Genomic DNA, 24,852 nt, shown 5'->3' on the forward strand with positions numbered 1-24,852 from the left:
TTGTGACTGTAACAGCTACAGCGCTTTTGACAGTTCTGGCCCCCAACCATCATTGCTTTTATTTTTTGATTAACATAATCTCCAAAAAGACCAAAAAAATATCAAAATGTTGCATTTTATTTAAAAATGGTACCATGAGATACGTGCTTAATGATAAATCATCCGCAGAAAGTTTAAGCAAGCCATTTATTACCTTACAGGGTTGTTTTGTAATGTGTTTGCGTGTGTTTCCTCCAGGTCTTCAGGTTTCCTCCCACACTCCAAAAACATACTGGTAGGTTGATTAGATTATGAGCTCCATTGGGGACAGGGACTGATCTGGCTAGCTCTGTGCAGCGCTGTGTAATCTGCATGCGCTATATAAATATTATTATTAATATACATCTACAAATGGTTCTGCGTTGCTTTCTTGGTGTGTAAAGTGAAGCCGCCTGTCTTTTACCTCATCAGCCAGACACTCCTGTCCATAAAATGGCTGCAGATGGGGAGAGGGGGTCATGTGATCTCTTTCTTTACATGAACAATCGACCCTGCCAGGATCTTGATCTTATTATATTTATGATTACAATCGTAAGGTCCTGGTCAGGCGATTGGTCATGGAGAGATAGAAATCACATGACCCTCCAAATTACAATTTGGAAATTACACCTCTATTTTGTTTTAAACACCTAAAGGGTTAAAAACCTTCATAAAAGTTGTTTTACATAGATTGAGTGGTGTAGTTTCTATGATGAGGTGATTTATGGGGTTTTACTACTATTTAGGCCTCACAGTCACCTGAAAGCTGAGCAGAATCCTCAAAATACAAATTTTGGATGAATTCCATAAAAATGTGAGAAATCACACCCAAAGTTCTAAGCATCATAATGTCCTAAAAAAAATGGGAAGATGCATAAAAAGCCATGTTAGCATAAAGCAGACAAACGGCAAATGTTAGTTATCAAGTTATTTGGGCGATTTGACTATCTGCTTGGAAAGCAGAGAATTTAGAACTTTGAAACTGAAAAGTTTTTTCAAAATTCAGTTTTTTCATAACTCAATGCAGAAGACATCACTGTAATTTTTTAACTTGCGGTATTATTATTAACTTGAAGTACTAAGCACAAAAATCTCAAAATCGACTGGATATGTTAAAGCGTTCCAAAGTTAAGGTGGCACATGTCAGATTCTAAAAATAGGGCTTGGTGATGAAAATGAACTCTGGCAAGGGGTTAAAAAGTATTGCATTTAGTGCAGCAGTGTGCCATCCCTGCCTATATTCCATTAAATAAATTATCAGGACGTATTTGGTTTTTGTTTTGTGCATTTGTAATTAAAAAAACCCATCTGCTCGTAAACACATCTTTTGTGTTGTGCGTATCCTGTAATTGGAGAGGAGACGAGCCACAATTACATTGGATGATTGTTTTTATTCTATCATCTGTTGTTGTTACCTTGAATCTCTGGCTTTGTTCACGCTTGCATTGAATGTTAACCTTTGGTTAAATTAATGAATTGTTAGTACTGTATATCAAAAACATGACATTGAATTGAATGGTCCTGGATGTGTTTACCTTTATACCTGGTAAAATTGTGCAGCAAACTACTTAAACTCTAATTATCCCTAACTTGTTACCTGAAAAATCTGCACTTTCAGAATCTTTTGTCTGTTTTATAATTTTTTTAATAATAACTACGGGGAAAAATAAAAAGGGTGAAGATTTTCTTTAATAAAGCAAAACCATTCTGTTCTTTAGACTCCGTTGTGGCTTCTGGACCAACGCAGGCCCTTCATGGGATTGGACTGGATACTTTGGAAGAACAAGAAGAGAAAGAAAGATTTTTTGCTAGACTTGAAAAAGGTGCATCGTCTACAATTGACTATTCAAAATTAATCAAAGATCTGGATTCTACTGACTCCACACAGCTCACAGCTTATAACCGGTAAAGTCTTTATTCTATTCTAACGTGTAATAAGTGGATTCTATAAGCCAAATTTATATGTAAGAAATATTTGTTTAGTAATTTATGACGATTTTTTTATGAAGACATTTTGCATTCTCCATCTAATATTGCATATAGCATTATAATAAACAAGTACTGTATTCTGCAATTTTCTCCATTTATGGACGCATCTGGATATTTTGGGGTATTATAGTAATATTGGCATCCATTGCATATGCTTTGGCACATATATATTTGTAGAGATGCTTCCACACAGTTGAACACACATGTGTACATAATAACTGTAATGATAATAACACAATGATAATAATCATTGTGACATTTAAACATAATTTTTGAACGGTAAATTACCTTCATTAGTGCATTGCAGTTCAATGGTTCAGTACATGTTAAGCATAAGGTATGTATGCAAATTACTATGATGTTAGAAACCTTGCAAATCACTGTGTATGTTGATCAATTTTGATGGCTTTCAATCACATGTAGATCTTGCCAGATGTGTCCCTCTCCCCCTGCATTTGATGCTTGCATTGCAGCATCAAATAAAGACCTTTCCTTTGTTGTCCTCTCTTAGCTTTCTATTGTTCTAAAGTTAAATCCAAGCTTGGTTCCCATGTACAAGCATACCCCAAGTTATGTATAAGACAGGCTTTATAGGTTTGTTCAAACCTGGTGTATTTCGTGAGTGTTAAGTACCTTTTTTATTCCTCTGACAATAGTCTTTTCAGAATTTTAGGATAATTTTAGGCTTTTATGTCAACAAGGATTAACAATAAAGCTTCAGTGCAGACACCTTCGATAACTCTCATGTTAACCATTTACTGAAGATCTGTAATTTACCAGCATCCAGTGAGGATGCAGGGGTCATCTGTAAGTTGGGGACCGTCTGTATTTATGAGGTGCAAGAGACACACATTTCCCTGCCATTCAGCCTCCGGTCTTCTCCCGTTACACAGCCATCCTATATTTTTGGTCCACATACGCAAATGTACCTTAAAGCGTAACTTGACCATCAACTAAATGGAGACACAGAAAAAAGGCACAGGGAAGCTGCTTTATTCATTTGTGAAATAAAAAAAGAAGCTTCAAAGTTTTAGTTACACTGTAACTTGTGATGTTGGTGGGGAGGCTAACTAGAAACTTTGAGACATGATCACTGCCTGACGTCAGCCTTATAACTACAGGACTACATGAAGCTGTCCCCCTGACTAGTTAAGGGAAATCTGCATATGCTGAATTAAGGTAGTAAAATCTTATACCTTGACTTTTCAGCAAAAAGAAGTTTGGGGCACCATAAGACAGACTACTACTCTGTGCTGCACACAGTGGTAAGAATACCTGGTGTCCCCTTAATATAAATTTTTAATTGTATTTCTATATTTTTTCAGTGACCGTGTTGAAGCAGATGAGGATGAACATAAAGATGAAAGTAAAGATGTGTCAGGTAAATACAACATTATTGGTTTGAGAGATTTTTTTTGTTTCCTTCACCATATACAGCTTTGCATATATAGTAGGATACTAGCAGGATCATCCACTCAATCTTATTCCCATTTTGAAGCTCTTTACATGTATATTTATATTGCTTGGCCGGCTATATAAAAATAAAAATTGTTCCAGTCAATGGGTAATGACAATGGACCATTGTGGTTTGATTAGTATAGGGCTCCAGATGAGGACCAAAATACATGCCCAGTTACCCTCCATTTAAATGTTTTTGGGACTGACAAAGCTATTTAAGTTATCCAGGCAGTCACACAGAGATCAAATAGAGAGATGGCAAACATGCATGAACATCGCTCCATTAAAGTGAGGGCGCGGTACAGACGCGGTTAACTCCATGTGTCTGCCTCCATGTGAAGCAAGCAAGTACTTACCTTGGTAAAGTTTCTTATTAGTGGCCAACCCCTGTAATTTACTCACTTTACTTACACATGTTAAAGGGGTGTTTCCATTTCAGAAAATGAATGTTAATTTTTTAATGATAAAAAGTTATCCAATTTTCCAATATACTTTATGTATCAATTCCGCACGGTTTTCTAGATCTCTGCTTGCTGTCCTTCTATATAAAGCTACATCCAGTGGACAGAAATCTGACCATGGTCACACAGAGGTGCATGGTTTGTTATATCACAGAGTGTAAGCAGAGCTGTGCACCTGTGTGACCATGGTTAGATTTCTGTCCACTGGAAGGAAACTTAGAAGCTTTCTATAGAATGACAGCAAGCAGAGATCTAGAAAACTGTAAGGAATTGATACAGAAAGTATATTGGGAAATTGGATAACGTTTTATAATACAAACAATAATGTTAATTTGCTGAAATGGGAATACCCCTTTAAAGAGAACCTGTCATGTCAAATAATCCCCCTAATCTAATTTTCATAAACTGCCATTATAGAGCATTACCTCTATACCTTCATTGTCCCTCTACATGCCTGTAAACTTAAGCAATGAGGTCCTAAAGCTGTATGCAAATGACCTATGAGATGTCCAATGAGACATTAGCATATTCAAGCTGTACGGCTTATTCATGAGTGTGAGGCACAGCCGCACCCCCAGTGCTTGACTGACAGCCTGTATAATGATGTGAGGTATAATGATGTAATGGCTCCTCCATGTGCTACCTGGTGCTGGCGCCCCCTGCAGCCTGTATGTGTGTGTAGGAGAGATACAACATCTCTAGGCAGCCATGTTATAGCAGAACATGTCAGGTACTTGTGTAGCTGATGTCTGTGTCTTTGTGTATTAGGAGGGAGAGCATGTAAGCAGATGCAGCACACACACTAGCAATGCTTTACTATACATTACACACAGACATGAGCAGGGGGAGGAGAGGGGAGGGGGAACAGGGGTGACATCACTGTCTCTGACCATGTGACCAGCCTCATTTACATAATAAAGAAAAGATGATTTTATAATGATTAATGTATGAAATAACTAGATAAAGGCTGGGATGGATCCTTGTGAGATGCTCCAACAGGTAAAGGTGACAGAAATAGTGACAAAGACCTGATGACAGGTGTCCTTTAAATATAAGAATCTAATAGGGTCACCGTTATCATACCCTGGTAAAACATATCTGTGGGGGGAAGCCGCAGATCATAGGACTTCATAAGAGGTCCTATATCCTGCAGTCTTACCGAGTGATACAAATTAGAAATAACCACTCCCATATCAGTGGCTGGAGTGGCGTTCCATGGATATCCACTCACATGGGAGTGGTTATCATGGAGAGGGTGTGCATGAAATAATGAGACTACGGAATTACACTAGGTAAATGTGCACACTGATCCATTTCATTCCAACTTGATTGCAAGTTATGTAAATCTTCAGTTATTTTGATATAAAATGATTTTGGATATGATCTGCTTTGACTAAGAAATAATTAAATTGCCTCATATTTTTAACCCTTTTGTAACCAAGGGCCATTCAGGTATGTCTAGGTCAGTTCTTTTTTGCTTTATATATGATGATATCTTTGCAATCTATATATAGAGCTGTTCCAATTTTTCCTGTTTTTTTTCTGACATGTGAGATTTTAACTTGATAGTTTTATAAATAACTAAATATCTTCCCCTTACCTGGGTTTGGGTACAGATGCATACTGTTAAAAGGGGTTGGCCACTTTCAACAAATAATTGATTTGGTTTGTTGTTTGGAGAGGTTATACAATTTTCCAATATACTTTCTGTATCAATGCCTTATGTTTTTTTAGATCTCTGCATTTTGTCCTTCTACAGGATTTTTTCTTTTTACTTCCAGTGCATAGAAATCTGTCTATTGTCATGTGATGGACAGGCAGGTGCAGGAGCCGGTCTTATCACATAGAGTAATCAGAGCTGTGTGATACCACTCATGCATCTGCCTGTCCATCATATGACCAGGGACAGATTTCTATCCACTGGAAGTAAACCCAAAAGTTTTCTATAGAAGGACAGCAAGCAGAGATTTAGAAAAATATGAGGAATTGATACAGTAAGTATATTGGAAAATTGTATAACTTTTCCTCACAACCATATCAATTGTTTGCTGAAAGTGCACAACCCCTTTAAGTGCTCTTACAGTTGCCAAGTAGCACACTTGCAGATACGTTTGGGAACTATCCAGCTGTCTACATGATAAGTCTTTTATATTAAATTTACAGTTAATTATAGTGAAGACTTTGAAGATGAGGCAGAAGCCAGCAGCCAATTACTCAGAAAATCGGAGGAAAATGATGGCCTTGAGGCATCTAAAACTCAGGTACTATTTAAGTTTTGTGGATTTACACAAAATGTTTTTTTTTTTTTTAATGTTAAGATAAATTACATATTTTTTTGCCAATACGATGCTGAGTATTGTGCTACTGAACTGTCTGAGTTTTTGCCTGATTGACCGGACTGTATCTTGAACTAAAGATAAACAATAGGGGGAAGGCGGAGGAGCGAGTAACATCAGTAGCTGCAGACATTTAATGGTGAATAGTGAGTGCGCAGGTGTGGGGCATGAACACCCAGGTCTCCTCCATGCCCTCTTGGCACAGAGGTTAGATGAAGGGGAAAATAACTTGCAAACCACCAGTAATTGTGATTATTTCCAGACTTTCTTGCCAAAAAAGCTGTCTTACAAGTCCTGATAAATGTCCCCCATAGGGGTCTATGATAGAGTTTTTTTTTTTTACATGAAAGGGGCAGAGTAGAAAAGCTGTCACATGCCAGAAGTGGATGGTGTTTTCCAGTCTCACTGGTGAAATGACTAGGTGACTACTGCAAAGACAAATCCATTGGCATTCGCATTTGGTAGTCTAAACATTAGGCTTTGTGGCGACAGTGAGTTCTTCAGGGGATAGTGCTTTTTCTTAGCACCTTAAAGGGAACCTGTCACCAGGAGACCCATTTTTAGCACTCCCCCAGTCCCCACAGAGCATAGTACATACACTGCCAAAGTGTTTTTGTATAAAAAAAATTGGTTTTACAGAAAAAAAGATATGTTATATATTGTACCTTTCATTAGCATCTGCTGTGTGACTAGGCAGGTGCCAAATGGGAGGGACTGGAAAGGAGCAGTTTCCCCCCCACCCTTGGCAAACATGTGACCTTTTCAAATATATGAATAACTCCCCTCACTCGGGATTGGCTGTAGGGGAGCAGGGGGCGTCGTTAAGCCAAGTGATTTTTCATATATTTGAAAAGGAGTAGCTGTTCCCCAAGGGTGGGGGGAACTGCTCCTTTCCAGCCCCTCCCATTTGGCAACTGCCTAGTCACACAGCACATGCTAATGAAAGGTACAATATAACATATCTTTCTTTTCTGTAAAACCAATTTTTTTTATACACAAACACTTTGGCAGTGTATGTACTATGCTCTGTGGGGACTGTGGGAGTGCTAAAAATGGGATGTGATGGCTTTATATGTCAGTGTCATTAAGGATTTATGAAGGGGGCCCTTTCACCCAAGTATGAAAAAATAATTGGTGCCATAATATGGCGAACCTAAGAAATTATTTTTTGTATGAAAGATTTTATTTTTCAATTATATTCAAACATAATAAAATCTATATAAATTTGGTTAAATGGCACAATATCTAATGTGGGGTACACACAGTAAAAACAGAGCCAACAAGAAAATGCTGTGTTTTGGGTGAATTTTTTTTATTTTATTTTTACATTTTATCAATTTCATTGCATTTGGAATTTTTTCCAGTTTCCCAGTACATTGCATCGAATATGAAATGATGCCAATAAGGAGTAAAATTGCCTAAATAGTGGGATTCCTCATTTGAAAGTTCATGAAAACACCCTGTAGATGAGGTTAGGTTTACGTTTCCCATAAATTGTAACTGAATAACCTGCCTGACTAGAAACATTTCAAATTGAGCAGGTGCGGCATGACGTAACACGCCGCTTCCGTGGAGCTGTCCCGCCCCCCCCATCATGCCGTTGATCGCTAGCCGCCGCGATTAGGCTCCTTTCCAGGTTACCTGGGTTTGACTCTGTACGGGGTACGGAGGAAAGGGACGCCGACTCCACGCTGTACTGGCCACTGCCCGTCACTGGAGTCCGTCACAGCAAAACATCGGGGCGACACAAAAGACGCCGTGCGACACATGGAGCAATGGGCCCATGACCGTCAGCTGCTGTGATTAATCCACCTCCGGCTGCTACAGAGCCACACTGGGCGACACAAATGATGCCGTGCGACACACGGAGGAATGCAGTGCTGATGACTTTTAGTTGCCGCGATTAGGCCCCCTACAGGTCGCAGTTCGTTACTGGATGCTGCCACAGTGAATTATCTGGCGATACAACCGACGCTGTGTGACGCATGGAGGAATGAAAGTAATTGTACACTGTCTGCACTGCCGACATCAAACCACCAGGGTGATACGATCATCTACTAACCTCTGTTGGGGCAAAGGAAAGCTGCAGGAGGATTGCAACTGGGAGGCACCTGGATTCGAGGAGTGAAACGTGACTCTGAAAAAAAACAGCTCCCTTATACATAGGAGTGGACAGGAACACGCGCCGACACCGTAGACCTGGACGGAGAGGTGTCTGGTAATGTAAATCAATCCTTTGCCCTCATCCTGCATCTATGACTACAAACTTGGTGTGTGACCCAGTGCTGACATTGGTGGCTGCGTGGGCGTGTGGCGGTCCTGTCCTCTTGGACGTGTGCCTGTTGGTTGGACACTGCTTTGGGCCGCTGGCTTGCTGAGGCCCGGCGTGTTGGACTTGTTGGCGGTCGCTCGGGTTGTCGCTCTTCCAGCCGGGTCTGGAGGCCGGGGTCGGCCACGAGTCAAGGACTCTCTCTCTGTCATTGGACTACATTGACTTTGGTGTGCGACACGGCTGGGGTCTGTATGTAGAGAGCCCACTGATAGATCTGGCCCTGGGGTTTTTTTTTTTTTTTTTTTTTTTCTTCTCTACGGCCTAGACTTCGGCCAACTGGAGAGTGCTCTATTTTGGTACAGTGCAACCCAGGTCACCTATCACCCGTCCCTAGCTGCGATGTACACACTGCTGACTCTTTAATGTAATGTATTCATTTATGTAAGCTGTTCCTTTTTAAGGGGGCTAATAGGTAAAGAGTATTACCATCAGTTATTCAATTTTCAGTATCTTTTGGCCTAAGATACGCATCTTTCTTGTATTATTGGCAGCCAAAATGCCCCCCAAGGGTCCCCGTAAGTCAACTGGGGTCAGCTCCCCTCGTGAGAAATCAGTAACCACCAAATTAGATAAATATTTGAAATCCCCACCAGGGAAAACTGCAAAAACAGCTAAAGAGGCTGATGTCGGCTCAAGGTACTCTTCCCTTGAGACCGAAGGTGAGGAAACGCATGAGAATAACCCTGCCATTTGGGAGGAAATCCTCCAAGCAGTTAAAAAAACTAATGAATCAATGGAAGGGTTAAAAGAACAGATGGCTGATACTAGAAGGGAGATTTCAGCTATCAGGGATGATCTTAACAAAATGAGGGGCCAAATTAAAGAGCAGGGAGAGCGACTATCTAAAATGGAAGGGGAATCACGTAAACTCCAAAAAACAATATCTAAAGTGGAGGCTGAGAATAAAGAGCTACAAGCTAAAATAATTGATCTTGAAGATAGGTCCAGGAGGGGTAATATTCGTTTTGTAGGGTTCCCTGAAGGGGTTGAACAAAAAAATACTGGCCAGTTTATTCAGGACTGGCTGATCGGTATTATGGGATCAGAAAGTATTCCCCCAACATTCATAGTGGAAAGGGCTCATCGGGTCCCGGGCCGCAGACCAATTCCTGGTGCACCCCCAAGACCTATACTAGTTAAGATGTTATGCTCTAAGGATAGAGATACGGTATTTAGGGTGCTACGCAACCTTGGTGAAACACTTTACGATGGGTCAAAAATTTCTGCATACCCTGACTACTCCAGGGCTACTATGATGAAAAGGAAGGAATTTAAAGAACTTAAGAGGAAACTAGCAGAGAAGGACCTTCTTTACTCTTTAATATACCCCGCCAAACTGCGTGTAGTTTTCCAGGGAAACACGGTTTTCTTTTCCTCTCCAGAAGAGGGCTTTAAATGGCTTGAGTTAAAGGGACTATAAGGCGACTGACATGATTCCTTTTTGACATTAGACAGAATTAAACGGTTATGATTGGGGGGAGGGACAGGCTCCTGGGGTTTTGCTAGGGAAGAAGAGTACCACAACTAATGTTAGGTACATGTAGAGGGGGGGGGGGTTAGGGTTGGAATTTGGGTGGGTTGGAATTTGGGTGGGTTGGAATTTGGGTGGGTTGGGTGGGTGTACCTCTGCCTGGGGGTTTTGTGTGTGTGTGTTTCGTTTTTTGTTTTTTTTTTGTTTTTGTTTTTTTTTCCCCTCCCCCCTCCCTTTCCATAAATAGGCAATGACATCCATCATAACATGGAATGTTAGAGGTTTGGGGGAGAGGATTAAACGTTGTATTGTCTTTGATGTTATTCAAAGACACCTCCCAGCGATTGTGTGCTTATTAGAGACCCATCTTAGCTCCGATACGGTGAGAAGAATTGGTAGAAAATGGGCTACTAAAGAGTATCACTCTGTGTTTTCCACATACGCCAGGGGTGTTAGTGTCTTCATCCACAGTGCTGTAAATTTTCAAACAATCTCCCATAAAGTGGATCCTGGGGGTAGATTTGTTTTTTTGTATGGGAAAATGAAGGGACTAAAATGTGTCCTAGCCTTTGTGTATATACCTCCCCCCTTCTCTCTTCAGGTCTTGAAGTCCCTACTGACCTTTATGGAACAAAAGGACAATTGTCCACTTTGGATCTGTGGAGACTTCAATTGTGCCATGAACCCATCTATAGATAGAATTAGTAGTAGTAGGGATGGTGGCTCAAAGATTACTGCCTCACCCCTCTCCAAGTTTTGTTTAGAAACAGGGCTAATAGATGTATGGCGAATGAAATACGGGGATCGTAAGGCTTTCTCTTGTTTTTCCAGCTCCTCCAGGGTGATGTCTCGAATTGACCTTATTCTGGCCTCTGATAAGGCCCTTCTCTGTACAAAAAAAATGAAATATGAGAGGGCGAGTCATTCGGACCACGCTCTGGTGGCACTGGAAGTAGAAACGGGTGATAGTTGGGGAGGGAAACCACCAAAAATCAACCCATACTGGTTCTCTCTCCTCTCTAAAGATGAGGAAGTGCAGGAGGAAATTAACACCTTTTGGAGGGATAATATTGGTTCCACCCACATCGGAGTTGTATGGGACTCATTGAAGGTTCATATGAGAGCATGGTGGCAATATCAAATTCGTAGGAAAAAAAAAGCCTATCAGCACAAGGAGGAGACACTAAAGAATTCACTAGAAAAAGCCCAAGTAGAATACAACAGATCCCCCCTAGAAGCCCATCTCAAGAGACTACAAACGTCTAAAGCAGAGTACGAGGAGTATGTGAGAGAAAAGGTACAGCAGAAGGTTTTTTTTCAAGGTCAGAAATATTTTTGTGAGTCGGGTAGGCCAGGAAGACTCTTGGCCACAGTAGTTGGTAACCAAAAAGATAGTCACCATATTCATCAAATATTGGACCATAGGGGGGAGGTAGTCGAGTCCCCACAGGAAATTAATAAGGCCTTCGTGGATTTTTTTTCGACCCTATACTCCTCGGACTTAAAAATCGACCGTCCCGAGCTGGATCAGTATCTATCCAGAGTTACCCTCCCTCAGTTATCGGTCCCCCAGAGAGGGCTGTTAAATCAACCCTTGACTCTGGAAGAAATCACAACAACTCTTAACACCATCTCAGGGAATACGAGTCCAGGGTCAGATGGACTACCGTTTGAGGTATATAGAAGATATGGCAAAATTTTGCTTCCCTTACTATTGGAAGTTTTCAATGCCAGCCTCGTGAAAGGAAATCTTCCGGACTCAATGATGGAGGCATTAATTGTCCTTATTCCCAAAAAAGGAAAAAATATTTTGGAAAGAGAATCATATCGGCCGATTTCTTTATTAAATACGGACGTGAAAATCTTGGCCAAAACACTATCATTGAGACTACGGGGGGTTGCTCAGGATCTCATCCATCCAGATCAGGCGGGATTTATACCGGGTCGTAATATCAGAGATAACTTGGATAGGTTGTTCCTGGGTATGCAGCTCGGGGCGGATGTGGGGGGCCGCTCCATCCTGTCTCTTGACGCAGCTAAAGCGTTTGACAGGGTGGAGTGGCCCTTCCTATGGGCTGCTATGAGAAGGTTTGGTTTCGGGGAGGGATTTATGTCCTGGGTTAAGCTGTTATATCAAAACCCGATGGCCAGGGTCCGTACCAACGACCTGGTTTCGGAGAAATTTTTACTGGAAAGAGGCACCCGTCAGGGATGCCCCCTATCCCCATTATTGTTTAACTTTTTTATTGAACCTCTGGCGTCCTTGATTAGAAGGGATCCAGATATACTTGGATGTGGTTGTATGGGAAGCTCCGATAAAATATTATTATATGCTGACGATGTATTGTTATCTGTGGGAAATTCGGCTGTATCCATCCCTAAAGCGATTCAATTGATCCAGGATTATGGTTCTTACTCTGGGCTCGAAATCAATTGGAACAAAACAGTGTTGCTTCCTATAGATGAGATCCCTACCGAAGGTTTGAGTAGCCTCCAAATATTGGAACCACATGCAACTATGGAGTATCTGGGACTCTCGATCTCCACGGACATCAGGAGATATGTTGAGTTAAACATCCGCCCATTGATAACGAAAATCCGGTCAAAAATTTCTATTTGGGCTAAATTGCCTCTTACTAGGGCCGATAGAATAGGCTTATTGAAAATGATAATCCTTCCACAAATGCTATATGTTCTTACGGCTTCTCCGGTGTGGGTGGAAGAAAAGCTCTTTAAACTTATTGAAAGGCTCTGTAATGAGCTGATATGGGGGCGAAAACGAGTACGAATAAAAATTTGTTACTTATACAAAGGTCTGACAGAAGGGGGATTGGCAATCCCCAATTTCAAATTATATTTTTTGGCAGCTAAGGTTTGTTTTTTATCAAAATGGCACAGCTTAGGGGTTTTTTCACAAATACAGTGTAAGACTAAGGGAAATCTGTCTTTTTGGGAGATCTGTGAATCTGGCCAATTGGCGAAGGGCGGGTTAAAACATCTTCCCGCCTGCAGACTAATAAATGAGAGCTGGAAATCTTTGAGGAAGATGGGTGGAGAGAAGGGTGCCTTACAGATTTCCCCTCTGTGGTATAACACTAACTTGAAGGAATTTTGGAAAATGGTGGATGTAGAGGTTTGGATAGCACTAGGTGTCACTAGAGTATGTCACATATTTCAAGATGGGATATTAATGACTTATAAGGATATTGAAAGAATTTATGGGCTAGGTAGGAATATGTATTTTCACTATTTACAATTGAAGGACGCATTTAATAAGACACAGGAAAAAAAATTACTTTTTGTGCACAGTAGTACAATGATTGATCATGTTTTTTTTAATTGGCAAGGGAAAATGACAGTTTCACAAATATACACAGTTTTACTTAGAGAATACACAAAGGATGTAAAATTTAGGGCTATTCCCCATTGGGAATCAGATGGGATAAGGCTCTCACAGGGCCAATGGGTTGAGGTTTATCGGAATTCAGCTTTATGTTCATTAAATATGAATCATAGAATGATCCAATTCAACCTTATACATAGGCTATACTACACCCCACTGGCACTCAAAAAAATGAGACTGTATAGAGACGCAAGGTGCCCACGTTGTGAAAGTATTAATGCAGACTTCCCACACTTGAGCTGGAGCTGCCCTAGTATCAAATCCTTCTGGCAGGGAATACATGAAAATATTGAGGTTCAACTGGGGTTCCATATTCCCTTCTCTGCTGAGATTTTAATTTTGAATGAACTACAAAACGTGTGCAGGGGCAGGTTATCTAAGAAGCAAAAAACCATCATTTGTAGAATGTCTCTTGTGGCTAAGGTTCTGCTCGCAAGAAACTGGATGAAGCCGAATCCACCGACCCTTTCACAATGGAAGGACCTGACACATAAGATAAAGACGTACGAAAAAATGCATTTGGGAAAACAAAATCGGCTAGCACAATGGGAGGAGCTATGGGGAACAAAGGAGTGATTTTTTTTTTTTTTTTTTTTTCTTTCTTTCTCTAGGCAGAGGGAGGGGGGTTGATTGGGGATGTATTTAAAATATTATAGGATGTAAGGGGGTAAACCTAGGTTGCATAAACTGTTGAAGGAGGGAGGAGGAGGGGGAGGGAGGGAAGGGGGGGAAAGGAAAGAGAAAGAGAAAGGGAATAGAAAGACCACATTGGCGTGAGAAGTGGTGTGGTTTCCCAGTGAACAGTCACTCCGGTATACCGCGAGAGGTAATCTGCGCATTTTAACACTGTATTAGTACCTTAATCCCAAATCTTTATTGAATACATTTTGGAATGTCTCTTAGGTTTAAGAAACTAATGTACTCGGACTGCTGACTAAATGATACCCTATACAACGGCTTGGTTCAGAAGGTCTTAGCAAACGCTGAGTAGAGGGTTAATAAAGGAGGAGGGAAGAGAGGAGAACTGCTAACACCCATTTTCAGATTGCCTTTCGTGGTCTATGTTTGTATGCTAAATCTTTTCCCCCAGGTTGAGGGAGGGGGGGGGGGGTAGAATAGGGGTTTGGGGGTAGGGAACGGGGAAATATTATAGGAAGATGGGGTAATGAAGGTTTATGTTTAAGAATGTAATTTTCTTTTTTTTTTTTTTCTTTTCTCCTGGATTGCTAATCAAAAGACACCCCACACAGCGCTGGTGCTCCTGACCGTTGTAGTGAGGGTTGTATATGGGTTCACATAAGAAATCTCATGTACTATTGTGATGACTGTCAATTATTACTTCAAGATTGCCCTGTGATGTTTATGCTTGTATACATAAATTTTCAAAATAAAATATTATTTATAATAAAAAAAAAAAAAAATTGGAAATATTGTTTATTGATTATTGCATATAAATACTTAGAACTAATCACAAAAAAAGTGAACAACTTTTTACTCAGGCATTGGCCAGTAGAGTGGACTAGAGTAGTGGTCCTTAGTCAGGATAAATAAATTATAACGTTTGTGCATGCTATACCGACTAGTGAGCCTTACACTGAATTAGTCTGGTGGGACAAACGTGTCACAGTGCCACACGACTGGACTAGGGGCACTGAAAGTATCAGTTAGCCTTGCCTTGTTTCTTAGCAACACTTAACGCGTTTCTGCATCCCTTAATTTTGTTTGGATGCATCCTCAGAGGTGCTATAATACATCAACATAACTCAAGCCTGTTTTCAGATGACATCAGTAGCATTCCTCCCCATGGCATTGTAACCGGCCTTAACGCGGTCATTAAATGCCTGGGTTTCTAAATGGTTACCTGGATTTTGGTTATTTTGTAATATTTTATATATTTTCTTCTTACATTAAGGCCCATCATGAAGAAGGGAAGCTTGGAATGCTTGCTAAAGGTGAGTTAATGGCTATAGATAAGATATGCATATAGGAGTATTTCAGGAAAAAACACTGTCCATTTGTATGTTGTGTATTCTCTTAATAGGGTTTTTTAAAGTAAAAATAAAAAGATAAATTGACAAGAAAAAATTGTTTTTGCTATCCTTTATTATGTAGGATTGGATATCATGTCTCTTTGGAGGAAATAGAATATAGTGTTTTTAGGAGCCTATAAATTTATAAGAATTAGTGCTGCAGTACTCAGAGTCCAGCTACAATCCTGGACTATAAATCCATGATTCCCAGCTCTACTACTAGCGGCTCACACAAAGGTATGAATATACACCTCTCCAGGGCTGCAGTTTTTCATTGATTAATTTCCTTTAAAGGCTTTCTCAGAGCTTGTATATGAATGATAGTCCTTGGGATAGAGACCGGAGTCAAGTGGATTTAATTTCACTGATTAACATAGAAAGATTGAAATTGAAAGAGACCTGCTAAGATCATGAACATATTTTATTCTAATATGCTTACATTCCCCTTAGTCTTGCTGATCGATTCAATGGATTCAACAATTGACACCCAAAAGATCTTACAGCAAACAGATGAAACGGATTCTATTTTGCCCCAAGAGACAAATGAGGCGATGGGTACAGGTGGGTTTTAACAGATTCATTATCACCATCACTAAAAGGTGTCTCACTACACACTATGCTGATATTCACCCTTTGCAGTAAGTGTATAGTAATTGTGATTTGTCATTCAGACTCAGTTCAGGTTCAGGTTCTGTTCCTCTTTCTTTCATTAACAGCGATAAAAATAGTGCAGCATTCCAGGTCTTTTTTTTTCTTCTCCGTATAAGTAATGGCTGCATAACAGAAGGTCCATTGAAGTCTATGTGGAGTGGAAGGTGAATGGGAAACCATGAGGCCATGTGATATACACACAGATTACATTACAGGACTGTGCTGCGGCTGTATTCAGCCATGCACTTATGTATCTGTCACATGACCTTTGATGTGTAAAGAGAAAATACATCTCAGATTATTTTATGCAGTTTCTCTCAAGTTTGACAATACTTCACATGTGGATGTAAACCACTTTATGGACCCATAACAGAGTGCAGAAGGAGCGACATTGTGCTTTTTGAGGGCAGATTTTGATGACATTGTTATAGGCGACACTAAGCATTTGAAAAGTTCCAGGTACCATATTTTTTGGACTATGAGGTGCACAAAAAATCCTTTGATTTTCTCAGAAATCAAAGGTGCGCCTTATATATGAACTGTACCTACAGACAACAGCTGCCTTGAACTGTGCACAGGTCTGCCACCTGCTGGTCATTCATCCTTATAATCCGGTGCGCCTTATAATCCGGTGCGCCTTATATATGAACCTAGACGTTTTAGCAGGTATTTATTGATGTCCGCCTTATACTCCGGTGCACCTTATAGTCCGAAAGGTACTAGAACTTTGGAAAACGCCCAGAAATAATCCTATTTTAGAAACAACACAATTTAAATAATTTCCCAAAGGGTATATTGAACGTTTTACCACCACAGATGTTTACTTGACAGTATTGACATTGAATCATATGAGTGAATTAAAAATGTTTCTTTAACAAATTCTAAAAATAAAAATTTAAGGGCCAAAGAATAAAATGTTCCCCATAATCAGTTAGCCAGTTTCGGTATGTAATAACCCACATGTGGTCACAAACTTCTGTAGGGGAGCACAGTGAGGCTCAGAAGGGAAGGAGTGTCAGTTGCCTTTTTGGAGGGACAATTTTGCTGCAACAAAATTTAGGTGCTATGTGTCATTTGCTTATATAATGAACCCCTAAAAAGTGACTCAATTTTGGAATACAGTTACACAATTTTAGGGGGACAATACCCCATTGAATTACATGTTATTAATTAATTTAATAATAACTATGGTGATATCCCATTTATATAATCTTTTTAGGTTAGACCAATTTTTAGAATAAAAACTCATTTGTTTAGAAGAATCACTTGTTTTTTGCATCATCGTTTTAACATAAATTTTTAGATTATCGTCCCCCATGCCAGCCCCTCTTGGAGGATGAGCCCCTTGACCTCTGTAGGGACAGGAAGCAGAGAGTTTAAATACCCCATCCCATGCACTCACACTCCAGTGTTTTCCTGTCCCTACACATGGCAGGGAATAGAGAGATCTCTCCCCGTCTCCTTTAGGCGGGAGTACAGGTGCAGAATGTGATCCTTGAACCTACCGGTCCAGGGCCGCAAGCAATATCTTGGACATCCTTCCCCTGCCTTGGATGGGAGCTCTGACCAGCTCTGTTAGCGGCTCCATGAAGCCAACATCACCCGGACACGAGTATAAGCAACGGAACACTTCTGAGTGTTCCAAGATGGCGACTTCCGGCCTAGACGTGTTGCACCAGAAGTGACATATCGCAACACCAGAAAGCCGGTGTGAGTATGTTTGAAATGCAAGCGGGTCTCGCGTTGATCTGGGGTCTCTGTCGCCATGAGCCAAGCAAACTTCGTTTATCAGGTACATCAGTGAAGGCAATTATGCCATCTGAAGCCCACTCGCCTTCTAGGTTTATGTGCGCTAAGAAGGTCAGACCTCTATATGTATGTGTATGTATGTGTGTATATATATAATATATATATACCGTATATTCCGGCATATAAGACGACTTTTGAAGACAGAAAAATCTTCTGTCTAGTCTGGGGTCGTCTTATACGCCGGTAATCGCGACCACCCGCCGTGTATTCACAGCGGCGGTCGGGTCGCGCTGCATGGAGAGGGCTCACGGGCTGAGCCCTCTCCATAGCCGGTAAGTCTTTACTGCATATTGTTTTCACAGCAATGGCTGCCAGCAAAGCTGCCGGCAGCCTCAAAAAGATAGCGGCGCATGGGCGCCGCCATCTTACCTAGGATCGCCGCTCCCCGTGACGTCATCGGGGGCGGCGATCCGTCTCCATGGTAGCCTCGGGTCTTCAGAAGACCCGAGGCTATTTCGTTTTAACCCCTTCATCACAATGTGCTGATAGCACATTGTAATGAATGAGGAGGAAAATCCCCATATACTGCCATACTGTAGTATGGCAGTATATGATAGGATCGATCAGACAACCTAGGGTTAAAGTACCCTAGGGAGTCTGAAAAATAGTAAAAATAAAAATAAAAACAAGTTATATATATTTTTTTATATATATATATATATATATAATAAAAAAACCCTAAAATTTCAAATCACCCACCTTTCCCTAGAACTGACATAAATATAAATAAACAGTAAAAATCATAAACACATCAGGTATCGACGCGTCCGAAAATGCCCGATCTATCAAAATATGATACGGTTTTTCAATGCTTTTAACCCCGTAACGGAAAATAGCGCCCAAAGTCGAAAATGGCACTTTTTTGCCATTTTGAAAAATATAAAAAAATCTATAAAAAGTGATCAAAAGGTACAGTCCTAAAAATGATATCATTGAAAATATTATCAAATTTCGCAAAAAATGACACCACCCACAGCTCCGTACACCAAAGAATAAAAAACTTATTAGCGCCAGAAGTTGGCAAAATCAAAAAAATTATTTTTGTAAATGTATGAAAACATTATAAAACCTATACAAATTTGGTATCCCCTTAATCGTACCGACCCAAAGAATAAAGTAGACATGTCATTTGGGGCGCTCAGTGAAAGACGTAATATCCAAGCCCACAAGAAAATGGCGCAAATGCGTTTTTTCACCATTTTCATTGCATTTGGAATTTTTTTCCCGCTTCAGTACATGGCAGGGAATATTCAATAAAATAAAAATTTAAGGTACGGTATGGTAACATTTACAGTAAAATGGACGATGGTAATGTTGTTGTTGTATGCCTTATGTTTATGAGCGACAGTTTTCCTGCTATATACCTGCATGTCATAAGAATTTAAATTAAAAAAAGGACCATGTTAAATTCAAATCTGTTTTTTTTTTTTGTTTTTTTTTTTTTACCGGTGTTTTGTATGCATTGGAAAAGGGGTAGTCTTATACGGCGAATATATCTTAAACTCTATATTTTAACAGGAAAGTAGGGGGGTCGTCTTATACACCAGGTCGTCTTATTCACCGGAATATACGGTATATGTATATGTATGACCTAAACTCTTGTTTCTTATGCCTGTCTAATATGTATTAGACCAAAGAGAAGGAGAAAACCAAAGAACCGGAAAAAAGGAAAACTCGGTCACGTAGATGCAACATGCGTTTTGAATAAACTCTCAAGTGATTATAAAAAGCCAGTATGTAAAGACTGCCTAGACAACCTACTGTAAGAAGAAAGATATTCTTTTATGGATGAAATGAGAACCTTCATTAAAGGGGAACTACAATCTTCAGTAACTTCATCTATGGCCTCCTTTATTCCTCAAGTAATGCCACTTAAAAGACCTAGGATAATAGAATCCTATTCAGAAGCTGAGGCAGAATCTGAAGAAGCAAATGCTTCTTTATCAGCAGAGATGGACACAACTCCATCAGTGGAATCAAAATATTTATTTGCTTCAGAGAATCTTGATGCGTTTCACAAAGCAGTTAGAGATACCCGAAAAATAGAGGAAGCAAAATCTGTCCAATATGAGCTTTTTGGCATACTCAAGACAAGAAAGAGTATTTCCAATAAATAATACACTCAAGGAATTAATACTTGAGGAGTAGAGAGAACCTAAAAATAGGATTTCTATATCTAAAGAATTCAATCTTTCAGTTGTATAGCGTCTTCAAATGGGAGATCAGTTTTCTTTGCAATTTTGGTCACTTGGACATCTACTTTTGGAGTAACGTTCCAATCTTTTACTTCTTCCTCATCAAATGTTAGACGCTATACAACTGAAAGATCTGACAGTATTAAAAAAGGCATGGGAATCAGCCATGCTAAATCACAAAGTGAACATAGCTACAAACTCTATTTCCCATACCCTTTTCTTTTGGTTGACATTGTTAAAGAACCATATTAAATCTGGAACTTCAAGAGAAATGTTGCTTGATACTAAACCCATGTTAAAGTCCGCTACAGCATTCATCGCAGATTCTTCTGCTGAAGTGGTTCGATTTAGTGCAAAGGAAGGTGCTCTATCCAATTCATATTTGGCGAAAACAGTGGAGTGGCGATTGTAGATCAAAATCTAAACTGTGTAGTCTTCCATTTCAGGATGAATATGTATTTGGTGCAGAACTTGACACCATTCTTGAGAAAGCAGCAGATCGGAAGAAAGGGTTTCCCAAAGTAAAATCTGGTCAAAAGAAGCAGGCCTTTCGAGATCCAAAAGAAATTTCTTTACAAGGGAAAAGGTAAACCGGGTAGATGGAGTTACCCGAAAGGTGGAAGAGGAAGAGGCTTCCTCCTCAGTTCTAGTAACTCGGCTTCTATCTTTAGGAAACAATGACACCAGAGTGGGAGGAAGATTTCCGTCACCACTGGACTCAAATAACCTCGAATCCATGGGTCTTAGGAATCCTATCAGACGGATAGAAGTTGGAGTTGATCTCCCTACCTCCCAACAACTTCATTGTCACAAAACAACCATCCCTGACGTTAACTACCCAGTAAATAAAAAGCCAAATGGTTTATTCCGTCTGATATTCAATTTGAAGAATCTGAACAAACATATCCTATACAGAAGATTCAAGATGGAGACTATTTGCTCAGAGACCCTCTTAATTCCTCCAAAAGCGTTCATGTGTACCATCGTCCTATAGGACGCACATTACCATGTGCAATCTACCCACCATCCCAAAAATTCCTCAGATTTGCAGTTCTCACTCCTGAAGGAGACAAGGCCTGCTTTCAATACAAAGCCTTCCTTTCCGGGATCTCATCTGCCCCAAGGACATTTTCAAAAATCATGATAGAGATAGTTGCATTCTTGAGATCAAGGAAGGTATCAATCATTCCATATCTGGACAACCTACTAATAATTGGTCAGACAGAACAGGAACTTATCCAACACAGGAATTTGACAATTACCACACTTCAACAACTGGGCTGGTATATAAACTGGGAGAAATCCAAACTTACCCCCAGTACAGAGACGTTATCCCTAAGCACTCTTCTGAACGCAACTCTACAGACTTCCTTCCTTCCTACCAGAAAAGTCACAACTCATTCAACAAGTCTGTCAATTCCAACAACCTACAGACCTGTACACTAAGAGGAACAATGAGACTTCTGGGGCAAATGACGGCCTGTATCCAATTGGTCCAATGGAGTTAGAGCCATACTCTATCATTCCAGAGCTAGATCCTAGAAGTTTGGGACAAAAATCCACTCCATCTAAACCAGAAGTTTCATCTACCTCCTTCAGTCATGAGCTCCCTAAATTGTGGACAGAGCTTTCACATTTAAAGAAGGGAGTACCTTCCATCCATGGCCGGTTATGGTAGTCCAGACAGATGCCAGTTTATCTGTTTAGGGTGCAGGTTTGGGAGAGAAACTTCTACAAGGTCAATGGACTATGTCTGTCCAGATTCGCTCCTCGAACTATGGCAAACTAAGGGCAATTTGGGAGACTTTGAAGAACAGTACTCCAGATCTGGAAAACTGTCATATAAAAATGTATACGGACAATATTACATCGGTAGCCTATTTGAAACACCAAAGAGTCATCAGGAGGGTGGAAAAAAGAATAACTAATATCAGTAGGAGCGACTTATTAAGTAACGTGAGTTGTACCACAGACATTAGGAAACGGTCTAAACTTACGTTTAGTACTCCGTTCAGTAGACAGTACCACCAGATTAAAAGCATTATCAATAAAAACCTTCCAATATTGACACAAGACCCGAATTTGTTTGATCTCATTAAAAACGGAATCAGATTTGTTCCCAAAAGAACCCCCACTTTGGGGAATCATTTGTCCCCCAGCCTATTTCTGACTAAGAATAAAATGGACTGCTATACCTGGCTGTCCTTTCCGAGTGTTCACAAATGTGGACATCGGATTTGTAAGATGTTTTGCTATGTGTCACAAGGTAATTCGGTCAAGTCATATACCACGAGAGCTATACACAAAATTAAATCTTGCATAAACTGCAATACCACGTATGTGGTGTATATAGTTTCTTGTACATTGTGTGAAATACAGTATGTGGGGTGCATTGTAGGTCCCTTGAAAGCTAGATTACGAAGACACATGTAAGATTTCACCAGTAATGCTCTCAATTTATCTGCGGTTTCACACCATTTTAGGGATGTACATGACAAAAATTGCTCCGGCTTTTCATGGCAGGCTGTGGAGAGAGTCAGTCGACCAATAAGGGGTGGTGACCATCACAGAAAGCTCTTGGATAGAGAAGCGTTCTGGATTTTCACCTTTGACACGAGAGTTCCAAAAGGTCTCAATGCACGACAGGACATCATTTTATGCTATTGAGATCTCAACTGTCCATTTGACCTTACCCCATATTTCAACTTGGTGTGTTCAGTAATTGTGTTTCTCTCTTCATGTTAACCACGCTAAATCCTCCTTTAGGCTGTACTCCCGTATACTTTGTGGATTGTGCTTCAGTGGGAGATCAGTGTTTTTGTTCTCCATTTGGCCACTTTTTCTTTAGCTTGGTCATTTTAATGTAGGTTTGCCGTGTATGTGCTCTCTGATGTGTAAGGTGCCCGTCTCTCGCTTGTTTTGTGTCTCTTATGTAGTACTTCATTGTTATTCTTCAATGAGATATTGACTCCATTTCAATTTACAATGCTGCTTTCAGTTTTTTTTCTTAAACTATAGTGTTGTGTTTATAATAGAATATATGCGTTTTATGTAACGGGTTTAATTGTATATGTAAACTTTGTGCTCCAGTCATGTGATCGGTTAATTAAGTTTCCAGTTGTGGGAGGGAGGAGGTGGAGCCGTATACCCAGGTATGTTTAAATCTGTGCATGTGTGTATTCTATTCAGACCTTGAGAAAGACACGAGGTGTGGAAACGCGTCGGTCTGTGACACTTAAGCTGTATATTTCTATGTGTGTTTTTTTGCATGGAGAATAAACGGATGAGATTTTAAAAGCCTTCATTGGGTGAGAGCTGGGCGTGGAGGCACTTGTTGCCTCCGCGATATTTATTTCTTGAAAGGGTTAAAAAAAAAAAAACGGGATCTTCTACATTTATCAAAGAAGATTTTCCCTTGGGCAGAGAAACATGTCATCTCATTGACGGCAGTCCACTTAACAAGGGGGCAGATTTCTTGAGCAGAAATCAATTGGATCCGAATGAATTATTTCAGGAACTAACCCAAATCTGGGGTTATCCGATGATGGATCTTTTTGCCACCAAAGAAAATGCCAAAGTGAAAAATTTCTACTCTCTGGCTAGAACTGGAACAAGCCTTCTAGTGGATGCATTCAATGAAAACTGGAATGCTCCACTCATTTATGCCTTTCCTCCCATCCCAGTGGTATCCAGAATATTCCAAAAAATTTACGCAGACAGAGCTACAGTAATCCTAATAGTTCCTTTTTGGCCAAAGACGAACTGGTTTTCTGCTCTAAGAAAGATGGCTCTAACAGATCCAATTCTTCTTCCTGCTCGGAAAGATCTTCTGTTTCAGGATCCCATTTAGAACCCAAACCCTCAATCTCTAGCCTCTCGGCCTGGATCCTGAGAGGGAACTGTTAAAACTCCGAGGCCCTTCAGATATGTCTACTATGAAGGCAAGTCGCAAACCAGTCACTTTTGCAATACAAAGCAAAATATGGGAAAGGTTTGTCATTTTGTGGTCCATGTGAACCTAACCGGACATCTCCCAATATTTCCTAGGTTCTAGAATTCTTACAGTCCGGATGTGACAAAGGGTTGAAGACCAGTTCCCTCAAAGTTCAAATATCAGTACTGAGTGCCTTTTTTGATCAGCCCCTAGCAGACAACAGGTAGATCAGCAGGTTAATGAAAGCCACGTCTAGGTTAAGGCCAAATTTTGTACAAAAGATCCCATCTTGGGACCTTTTACTAGTTCTTATTTATCTTACCGGTCCTTCCTTTGAACCTTTTAGAGTCTGCTAACATTAGCGATCTAACTCTGAAGACAACCTTCTTGATAGCAATAACATCTGCTAGAAGACTAGGGGAGATGCAAGCACTCTCAGTTGGGGAACCATACTTTTCTGAAGATAGAGTTACATTGACACTTGATTAAACTTTTGTTCCCACGGTCTCTACAGATTTCCATCGGAATCAGGACATCGGTCTTCCATCATTTTGCCAAGATCCAAAATCTCCAAAAAAATTCGCTTGGTATTCTCTTTCTTCATTACATAGAAAGCACAGACCCCTGGCGTAAAGATTCAAACATTTCCTCCAGTTTGGTAGAATAAACAAGGGACGAGAGCTTCAAAAGCGTCCATCACCAGATGGATCCAGTTAGTCATCAAAGGGGCATATGAATCACAAGAACTGATTGTTCCTGCGCCAG

The 24,852-nt window shown here is 40.3% G+C and overlaps 1 protein-coding gene across 7 annotated transcripts in view; it reads left to right on the forward strand.

Moving 5' to 3' along the window:
- CEP162 (centrosomal protein 162) overlaps positions 1–24,852 on the forward strand; it is a 90,099-nt gene that overhangs the window by 10,323 nt on the left and 54,924 nt on the right. For all 7 annotated transcript variants that reach the window (XM_072142016.1, XM_072142017.1, XM_072142020.1 and 4 more), the window contains 5 exons: positions 1,737–1,923; positions 3,333–3,388; positions 6,090–6,187; positions 15,381–15,420; positions 15,949–16,059. In XM_072142016.1, the coding sequence (XP_071998117.1) occupies positions 1,737–1,923; positions 3,333–3,388; positions 6,090–6,187; positions 15,381–15,420; positions 15,949–16,059 (492 nt within the window). The remainder of the gene's footprint in view (positions 1–1,736; positions 1,924–3,332; positions 3,389–6,089; positions 6,188–15,380; positions 15,421–15,948; positions 16,060–24,852) is intronic.

Source organism: Engystomops pustulosus, chromosome 3 (genome assembly GCF_040894005.1).
Source record: "Engystomops pustulosus chromosome 3, aEngPut4.maternal, whole genome shotgun sequence".
Lineage (NCBI taxonomy): Eukaryota > Metazoa > Chordata > Amphibia > Anura > Leptodactylidae > Engystomops > Engystomops pustulosus.